A 10170-nucleotide genomic window follows, 5' to 3' on the forward strand; every position below is an offset into this window, starting at 1 on the left:
CACCTCGGGGCCCCTCCTCGCCTAGGAATGCGTACAACCCGCCGGCCACGGGGCGCGCGCAGCGTGTCGGTCCGGCCGCGCGCGAGGTTCCCAATACCTGCCCGCCCCACCTGACTTCGCGGCGCCAGCACCTGGCCACCGCCCCCAGACGAGGGCGGGGCCCCTGCGGGGCGGGGGCGAGCGGGTTTAAATCCCGGCGGTGCAGGGCCCGGCCGGTGGAGCGAGCGGGGAAGGACTGCGAACCGAGCGTGGAGCGCGCAGGTGGGACCCGGGAAGCTGGACCTTCCCCAAGGGAAACCGAAACACCTGCGCGGTGCTCGGCCAGGGGCCGCAAAGGCTGGGGTGGGAACGCGGGTGGGGGCGCAATATGCCTGCGGGGGGCCCCGGGCTCCGAGCTGTGGCTCAGCTTCTGTCCCACCGGGACGGTCTGAGCTCCGAGCAGGGCGCCGCGGCCGGGTCTGCGCCCTCCCGGCCCTGGCAGTAGCCCCAGCGCCGGGGTGCGGGTGAGAAGGCTGAGATACCCCGTGTGGGCGTGGGAGGCGCGGGGCGGGGGTCTCGCCCTCCCAGTGGTTTCCCGGCAGGACGGGTGCGCCTCTCTGGGCGGGGCCCTGCAGGTCCGGTTGCTTCCTGGCCCCCTTACAGGGCGGGGGTGGGGGCGTTTGCAACCCGAGCAGGCCATGGCGACTAGGGGGTGAGGCAATTAGGCTGACAAATTGAGAGCGTGTGGCTTCTCCTTGAGGTGCTGACCCGCTGAGGGAGCTACCTGCTGTCAGCACAGGGACGCCTGCTGGGGTCACCTCAGGATCCTTAGGAGGCAGAGGTGGGAAGGGCTCTGCTCATCGTGGGCCCTACCCGCCGGTGCACTGCTGTCCCACCCCACCCCCATCTCACCACGCGTCTATCTAGCCATTGATCTCTGTCTGTCTGCACCTGGGCGGGTCTCCCAGCCGCTGCCCACAGCCGGACAAAGGTCGCTGCTTCCCTGTGTGAGGCCACCTGGTTCTGTTCTGATCTGGCTCGGATGGACAGCCAGCTAGCCACCCCCGGAGGGGGGGGGGAGGTGGGCTGCCCTTCAGGGAGTTGACAGTAGGCTGCCCTCCTCCCTGGAATGTGAATCCACCCTCCTCAGGAACTGCCTCCCATCCCTGGTCTAGGGCCACCAGGTAAGTCACTTCCAGGAAGCACAGGAGGGTCCCTCCCCCTTCTCAGATTCCCTTTGCTTTTTTTTTTTTTTTTTTTGCCTTTTTTGGGAGGTGGGGGGAGGAGAAATCTGCTCAGCCCCCCTGGGCCAGCAGTTCTTTCAGTTACAAACTATGTCCATGTCTGCCTGTGGCCACCTCTCTGGGACACCGACCTTTTGGTTTCCGTGACTGGGTCTCCGGTTCCCCAGGCTCTGCACACCTCTCATGCCCTGGGCTGCCTCTCCAAACTCTAGACCCTTCTGTCCAGTTGCCTTCCCAAGGTCCCCACTACAGCGGCCTTGGGACACTCACAGACACAGGCCCCAGCCTCCCACTCCTGGCTCAGTGCTCCTTAGGTGCTCAGACCCTCCCTCCCACCAGGAGGCCCTCGACCTTGAGCTTGTGTGGGTTCCTCTGGGTTCCTGGTCCTGGCCTGCCCCTCCACACTGGAGCACAGCCTGTCTGGGCTCTGGAATGACTGCCCGTGTCCAGGCCCAGGGCCACCCATGGCTGGCTGCCCTGGTAGCCCTGTAACCTGGCGCTCCTGCCAGCACGGGGCAGGGCGGGATGCCAGCCTGTGTGGCTCCCTCAGGCTCAGACCCTCTGAAGGCGGTTCTGGAACAGGCATGCATTAGTAAGGAAACACGTGTGCAGATGGGCAGCACAGCACATGACCAGTTCTGTCCCGGGACAGTCTGACAGAGAGCATTAGGAAGTGGCTCAAGATGGCCCCTGGAAACAGATGGGCAGAGGGACAAGCTGGCCTGTAATGCCATCTCACCGACCCCTAGAAGGAGGTCAGGGCAGCCCTGCATCCACCACGGTCACACCAAGCCCTGGGCTCCACTGCCAGGGCACGGATGGGCATCTCTTCCTGGGGAAACGTGTAGGAGTAGGACCCACTCCTCACTCCCTTGCCTGGCTGCTTGTCAGCTAGCTTCATGACCACCTGGGGTGTGAGCAGACCCTCATCCCTGAGGTGCCCTCTCAGGCTAGGGCAACTGTGCTGCTGGTCCCTTTGCTGCCAGACACCCCCGGGAAGATCCACCTGGGCCACCAGAGCACACCCCTGCCCCCACCCTGTCACAGGCTCCCCACCCCCCACCCCCTCTTTGTCATCAGCTCAGCTCCCCTGCTGGTCTCATGGTCCTGGGCACAAGGAGCCAGAGTGCCCGGTGGTAGCTGTGGCTTTCAGCCCAGTGGGACTATAGCTGTATCCTCTGGGACCAGGACCTCTAAACCCACGGACCCTAGAGCTACAGGAGGAGGAACCCAAGCTCCAGTGGGTCAGTGTGGGGATGGTGGGGGTCACGCCTGCTCCCACCTCTTGGTTCCTGGGCCAATGTGGTCCCCTCGCTGGGACAGGGTGTGTCACCTTTTAGAGTAGTGCACCCCCACCTGGGGGATGAGATTGGGGCTACCTCTGAGCTGGCGTTTCCGAGGTACCTTCAGTGACCTCTCACAATGGAACCGCCTCAGCCTGCCCTGCCCTGTGGAAGTCAGCACCTCTCCACTGGCCACCACGAGGCCCCAGTGTCCACATGGGCTTTTGCTATCCAGCTGGTCACTTGCAGCCTTTGTGACCTTTTACCAAAGGCTGGTTGCTGAGCAACGGCCCCCATTCTTGTCCGCATCTCCTCAAATGCCTGATACTGTGCTCTGAGCACACCTGCCCTGCATGGCCCACTCGCCTCAAAAACTGGACAGTTGCAGTGCCTCCCGGAGCCCTGCTCTCATGGCCAGCCGGGCAGCCCCTCCAAAGTCCCACCCTGGTATCTGCCTGGTCATGGCACCAACTGTCTGAGACTGAGCAGCAGACCAGCTTCAGGGTGTGCCCAGCGTTCGTGCAAGGGAACGGAGGGGGCAGGACTCCACACATTGTGGGGTGTGGGCTTGCTGCTGTCTCAGCAAGCAGCCTGGCAGTGATGTGACACCCCTGCTGAGTGGAAGGACTGAGCCTGTGCATCCCCGGGAAGGGGCTGATTCCCAGGAGGCAGCCCTCCTCCCTGTGACAGTATCCACCCCTCCAGGTGTGTGTCAGAGCCTGGCCTCTTACTGCTAACCTCAGGGTCCCTGCACCCGTCTCCACCATGCTGCCCCCCTGCACAGCCCTGGCGCTAAAGTTTCAGCTCCCGCTCCAGTGTCTACTTGCTGACCCCACCCTCCTCCAGGACAGCAGCAGGGAAGGCGTCCTGGGGTGACACAGCTGTGCCCACAAGCGGCGGGGCCAAGGGGTACCGTGGAGGCCAAGGGCAAGGCCGTGAGGTGAACTGGGACAGATGAGCACTCTCGTGGGGCCAGTTGGCGGTTCAGGGCCCAGGCTCTCAGAGTGCGTGAGGGAGAACCGTTCACGGGCGCAGGGGTATGGACGCCATGGAGTCCAAGGCTGCTCATGAGGCTGCCAGAGCAGGTGTCCAGGAGGCAGCCGGGACTCCGGGGCAGGCTGGGCTCGGCTGCAGATGTGGGGGCCTGAGGCAGTCTCAAAGAGCTGAGTTCATGGGTAAGTGGAGATGGAGCAGAACCCTGTCACCAGAGAGAAGGATCTCCACGCCCTGCGACCTGGAGGTCAGGGATGGCCAGATCTGAAATGGGCTCGTCGGATTTGGCAGCCAGAGTTCAGGCCGTCTCGGCCAGAGCTGTGCAGTGGGGATGAGGGGCAGACATGGGGCTTGAGCCTCTCCCGAGAGCCGGTGTGGGCCTCGGAGAGCTAGCTGGTCATGAGGCAAGGACAGCGCAGATCAGGGGAGGAGGGGCTGCGGGTGTGGTTCTGAAGAAACAGGGAGGGGACCGCCGTTCCCTAGGCTGTCGCAACAGTTACCACAACCTGGGTGGCTTAGAACAACAGAAACTGCTCTCGCAGTGCAGAGGCCAGAATCCGAAATCAGCCCTTCTGGCTGTTGGCGGTAACCCTGGTGTGTCGGGCGCATCACGCCAGGCTGCCCCCGTCGTCACGGGCGTTGTCCGTGTCTGTCTTCCTAAGGACACCAGGCATGTTGGATCAGGGCCCTCCCTGCCCAGGTGACCTCATCTTGACATAGTTACATCTGTAAAGACCCTGTTTCCAAACGAGGGCACAGTCACGGGGCCTGGACGTATCTTTTGGGGACACCACTTAACCCAGCGTAGAGGGACGGGCCTGGGCAGGAGGTTAGGCACCTGTCACCACTGCTCAGAGACTCGGACACAGCTGTCTGCTGAGAGGGGACAGCATGGGGGTTGCTGGGCTTTGAGCCAGCAGCCCAGGCCCAGCTGGCTGCAGACTATGCTGGCCTTGCCCACAGCGCCACAGGACCGCCACACGGGCACTGAGTCTCTGGTGTCCCAGGCTCCCCAGGTGTGGACACAGAGCCAGCCTGAGGCTGGAGACCTTCAGGGCATCAGGGCAGGGGCAGGCGGACAGGAGGGTTTCTGGCTGGAGCCCACCAGGGAGCTGGAGTGGGGGGGAGTGTGTGTGGAGGAGGCCACTGGAAAGAGGGAGGTGGAAGGACGAGATAGGTGCTGGTATCCATGAACATGGGGTGCCAAAGCAAAGCTTTTGGGGGGCAAAGAGGAGGGCCACATGGCTGGAGGCGTGGGCACTGGAGGGGGTGCAGCGCCGATGCAAGCACACAAGGGCCAGCTGGGGGGGACTACGGGGGGCAAAGGATGGCCTCCAGGAGAAAACAGCCCACACAGCCCGAGGGGCCACCTTGGCCATCCTGGGGTCCTTGTGCTCACATGGTCCCAGAGACACAGGGGGAAAGGGAGGGGGCTCACCTGGATGCTGGTCCTGGTCCCCCAGGAAGGCCAGTCAAATCTGGAGGTGAACCCAGGACCTGGGATTGACCCTCTACCACCCACCTGGGCCATCCCAGGGCCCCTGACAGAGCCTTTCCACCCCTGCAGGGAGCAGACAGCGGACCGTGAGTGAGTGACTTCTGCACAACCAGCTGGGCACCATGAACGGCCACGCTTCTCTCGATGTCCTGATCACCAATGGCACTGAGCCAGCCATCATCCCCAAGACCACGAAGACCGGGCTGGAAGCCAGCATTCCCTCTGGGCCACAGGCCAGGAGCATTGCCGGGGTGTATGTGGAGGCCTCAGGCCAGGCCCAGAGTCTCTACACTGCCATGAAGCAGGGCCTCCTGCCTGATGGGCTCGGGCTGGCTCTGCTGGAGGCCCAGGCAGCCACTGGGGGGCTCGTGGACCCTGCCCAGGGCCAGCTGCTCCCCGTGTCTGAGGCCCTGCGTCAGGGTCTGGTCGGCCTGGAGCTGAAGGAGAAGCTGCTGGCTGCTGAACGTGCAGTCACTGGGTACCCTGACCCCTATGGGGGTGAGAGGCTGGCTCTCTTCCAGGCCATCGGGAAAGAAGTTGTGGACAGGGCACTGGGCTGGGGCTGGCTAGAGGCCCAGCTGGCCACGGGGGGCCTGGTAGATCCCATCCAGGGCGTGCGTGTGCCCCCAGAGCTGGCCTGCCAGCAGGGCCTCCTGGACCAGGAGACATGGCGTGGACTGTCAGAGCGTGAGCCAGGCTCAGGTGCTCCGGGCTTCCTGGATCCCAACACGCTTGAGCAGCTGTCCTACAGTGAGCTGCTGGGCAGGTGTGTGCAGGCCCCCAGCACGGGGCTGGCCCTGCTGCCCCTGAAGACCACTTTCCGTACCCTGAGTGGGGCGGCGAGCTTGGCCGAGCTGCTGGAGGCAGGGATCCTGGATGAGGAGACAGCCCGGGGCCTGCAGGAGGGCAGGCTGGCAGTGCCAGATGTGAGCGCACGCCCCCAGGTGCAGCGTTACCTGCAGGGCACCGGCAGTGTGGCGGGGGTTGTCCTGCTGCCTGCTGGCTGCAAGAAGAGCTTTTTTAAGGCTGTTGCCGAGCACCTGCTCCCAATGGGTGCCGCACTGCCGCTCCTGGAGGCTCAGGTTGCCACCTGTGCCCTGGTGGACCCAGCCACCGGCCAGCAGCTCTCAGTGGATGAGGCAGTCAGGGCAGGCCTGGTTGGCCCAGAGCTGCATGGGCAGCTCCTGGAGGCAGAGCAGGCAGTGACCGGCTACCATGACCCCTTCAGCGGCACACGCATCCCCCTCTTCCAGGCCATGAAGAAGAAGCTAGTGGACAGGCCTTGGGCACTGCGGCTCCTGGATGCCCAGCTCACCACAGGCGGGCTGGTGTGTCCAGCCCACAGGCTCCGGCTGCCCCTGGAGGCTGCCCTGCGCTTTGGCTGCCTAGACGAGGAAACACAGCAGTGTCTCTCGCAGGCTGCTGGCTTCTGCGACCCCGGCACACAGGAGAGCCTTAGCTATGCGCAGCTGCTGGCCCGCTGTGTCACCGATCCGGAGACGGGGCTGGCCTTCCTGCCCCTCTTGGGGGGGCCCCTTGGAGAGGAGCCACAGGGACCCCCATTCATTGAGCACAGTACCCGCCAGGCTTTGAGTGCAGCCACTGCCACCGTCTCGGTGGGCAAGTTCCAGGGCCGGCCCGTGTCGCTGTGGGAGCTGCTCTTTTCTGAGGCTGTCCCCAAGGAGCAGAGGGCAATGCTGGCCCAGCAGCACAAGAAAGGGGACCTCTCAGTGGAGGAGCTGGCAGCTGTGCTAACGACCACTGTGGAGCAAGCTGCAGTCACTACCAGGACCACCTTTGCTGGGCTGAGGGTCCCCGTGACATCAAGAAAGCTGTTGGAAGCGGAGGTCATCGGCCAGGATGTGTATGAGCAGCTGGAACGGGGACAGACCACGGCCCAGGATGTGGGCAGACTGGACTTGGTGCAGAGGTACCTGTGGGGCACCGGCTGCATTGCCGGCCTACTGCTGCCTGGCGCCCAGGAGCGGCTCAGTATCTACGAGGCTTACAGGAAGCGGCTCCTGCGGCCGGGCACGGCCCTTATCCTGCTGGAGGCACAGGCAGCCACCGGCTTCATCATTGACCCCCAAAAAAACAAGAGATACTCCGTGGAGGAGGCGCTGAGGGCTGGCATCATCGGGCCCAACATGTTCGCAAAGCTGCTGTCGGCCGAGCGCGCTGTCACCGGCTACAAGGACCCCTACACCGGGGAGCAGATCTCCCTGTTCCAGGCCATGAAGAAGGACCTGATCGTCAGGGACCACGGCATCCGCCTGCTGGAGGCCCAGATCGCCACGGGCGGCGTCATCGACCCGGTGCACAGCCACCGCGTGCCCGTGCACGTGGCCTACCAGCGCGGCTACTTCGACGAGGAGATGAACCGGGTCCTGGCGGACCCGAGCGACGACACCAAGGGCTTCTTTGACCCCAACACGCACGAGAACCTCACCTACATGCAGCTGATGGAGCGCTGCGTGCGTGACCCTGAGACCGGTCTCTTCTTGCTGCCGCTCAGCAGTGTACAGCCCAAGCTGGTGGACAGTGCCACCCGGCAGGCCTTCCAGAGCCTGCTGTTGTCAGTGAAGCATGGGCGATTCCGGAGGCAGCAGGTGTCCGCGTGGAAGCTGCTCAACTCTGAGTACTTCAGCGAGACCTGCAGGAGGCAGCTGCTGCACAGCTACCAGCAGCGCAAGGTCTTGCTGAGCCAGCTCCCACAGCTGCTGGAGAGGGAGGTGGGGAGGGGCGCAGGTGTCACGCTGCCTGTGCTGCGAGGCCAGGTCACCGCCCACGAGCTCCTGGAGGCCCACATCATTGACCAGGAGCTCCTGGAGAGGTTGCTGGTGGGGGCGGTCAGCCCCGAGGCCCTCCTCCACATGGACAGTGTCCGCAAGTACCTGCGTGGCTCGGGCGCCGTGGGCGGCGTACTGCTGCAGCCCTCCCGCCAGCGACTCAGCCTCTACCAGGCCATGAAGCAGAAACTGCTGGGGCCAGGAGTGGCCTTGGCCCTACTGGAGGCCCAGGCAGCCACCGGAGCCATCACGGACCCCCACAGTCTGGAGACCCTGTCGGTGGCAGAGGCTGTGCGCAGGGAGCTGGTGGGGCCAGAGCTGTACGCCAGGCTGAGACGGTCTGAGGACGCTGTGACTGGCTTCAGAGACCCCTTCTCTGGGGAGCGGGTGTCCCTGTTCCAGGCCATGAAGAAGGGGCTTGTCCGCGTGGAGCAGGCTACCCGCCTCCTGGAGGCCCAGGTGGCCACAGGAGGGGTCATTGACCCCAGAGGCCACTACCACCTCCCCATGCCTGTGGCCACCCAGCGTGGCTTCATCGACCAGGAGATGGAGACGGCCTTGTCCAGCTCCTCTGAGACCTTCCCCACGCCAGACGGCCGGGGACATACCAGCTATGCCCGGCTTCTGGAACAGTGTCTGAAGGACGAGTCCTCAGGCCTTTACCTCCTGCCTCTGCCGGAAAGTGCTCCTGCTGTGCCCACAGACCAGCAGGTCCAGGAGACCCTGCAGGCCACACTGGGGACCGAGGACGGCAAGTCTCTGTGGGAGCTGCTGGTCTCCTGCCACTTCACCGAGGAGCAACGGAGGGGCTTCCTGGAAGACTTCAGGGTGGGGAAGACCACTGCGCACCAGCTGCAGGTGGCTGTGCGGACCTGGCTGCAGGGGGCAGAGCTCCTGGCACGGGCCCGCATTACTGTGCCTGGCCCGCGGGGCCAGGTTCCTGCTGTCTGGCTGCTGGATGCTGGCATCATCACCCAGGGTACCCTGGCAGCACTGGCTCAGGGCACGCAGTCGCCTGCTGAGGTTGCCGAGGAGCCTGCAGTGAAGGCCTGCCTGTGGGGCACGGGCTGTGTGGCTGGGGTACTGCTGCAGCCCTCAGGGACCAAGGCCAGCATCACCCAGGCGGTGAGGGATGGCCTCCTGCCTGTGGGCATGGGGCAGAGACTGCTGGAGGCCCAGGTGGCATCAGGCTCCCTCATTGACCCTCTGACAAACCAGAGACTGTCGGTGGAAGGTGCCATCAAGGCTGACCTGGTAAGTGGCACACTGAGCGAAAAGCTCCGGCAGGCCGAGAGGGCGGCGGCCGGGTACACAGACCCCTACTCAGGGGGCTCCCTCTCGCTGTGGCAGGCCATGGAAAAGGGGCTTGTGCCCCAGATCGAGGGCCTCCCCCTCCTGCAGGCACAGCTGGCCACAGGGGGCGTGGTGGACCCTGTCTATGGGGTCCACCTGCCCCAGGCGGTAGCCTGTAGGCGCGGCCTTCTGGACGAGGTGACAGGCCAGGCGCTGACTGGGACAGACGAGGACAGCAAGTTCTTCTTTGACCCCAACACGCAGGACAAGGTGACGTACCAGCAGCTCAAGGAACGCTGTGTCCTTGACACTGACACTGGCCTGTGGCTGCTTCCGCTTCCCCAGGACGCGGCGTCTGAGGTGGACGACCACACAGCTGTGGCCCTGAGGGCCATGAAGGTCCCTGTTGGTGCTGGGAGGTTCAAAGGGCTCACGGTGTCACTCTGGGACCTGCTGCACTCAGAATATGTCAGTGTCCCCAAGCGGCGGGAGCTGGCGGCGCTCTGCCAGTCCGGGAGGGCCACAGCCCTGCGGCAGGTGGTCAGCGCAGTCACCGCCCTGGTCGAGGCCTCAGAGAGGGAGCCCTCACAGGCCTTCTTCAGAGGACTCCGGAAACAGGTGTCAGCCAGAGACCTGTTCAGGTCCCAGCTAATTGACAAGAAGACGTTGGATGAGCTGAATCAGGGAACAAGGACCGTGCAGGAGGTGACACAGATGGACAGCGTGAGGCAGTTCTTGGAAGGAAGCAACTTCATCGCCGGGGTTCTGATTCAGGGCACGAAGGAGAAGATGAGCATCTCAGAGGCCCTGAGGAGGCACATCCTGCGGCCGGGCACGGCCCTGGTGCTGCTGGAGGCCCAGGCAGCCACCGGCTTCCTCATTGACCCAGTGAAGAACCAGAAGCTGACTGTGGAAGAGGCATTCGCAGCAGGGATGTTTGGCAAGGAAACCTACCAGAAGCTGCTGTCAGCCGAGCGCGCCGTCACCGGCTATACCGACCCCTACACCGGGGAGCAGATCTCCCTGTTCCAGGCCATGAAGAAGGACCTGATCGTCAGGGACCACGGCATCCGCCTGCTGGAGGCCCAGAT

General features: G+C 64.2%; 1 protein-coding gene across 1 annotated transcript in view; it reads left to right on the forward strand.

Annotated features, from left to right (window-relative positions):
- Nucleotides 1-202: 202 nt before the first annotated feature.
- Nucleotides 203-10170, forward strand: part of EPPK1 (epiplakin 1) — a gene marked incomplete at its 3' end in the record, with an annotated part of 13059 nt that continues 3091 nt past the window's right edge. Inside the window, exons 1-2 of the mRNA XM_019630135.1 lie at nucleotides 203-261; nucleotides 5067-10162. Of these exons, the coding sequence (XP_019485680.1) occupies nucleotides 5120-10162 (5043 nt within the window). The remainder of the gene's footprint in view (nucleotides 262-5066; nucleotides 10163-10170) is intronic.

The sequence above is a fragment of the Hipposideros armiger genome, unplaced genomic scaffold, assembly GCF_001890085.2.
Source record: "Hipposideros armiger isolate ML-2016 unplaced genomic scaffold, ASM189008v1 scaffold_897, whole genome shotgun sequence".
Lineage (NCBI taxonomy): Eukaryota > Metazoa > Chordata > Mammalia > Chiroptera > Hipposideridae > Hipposideros > Hipposideros armiger.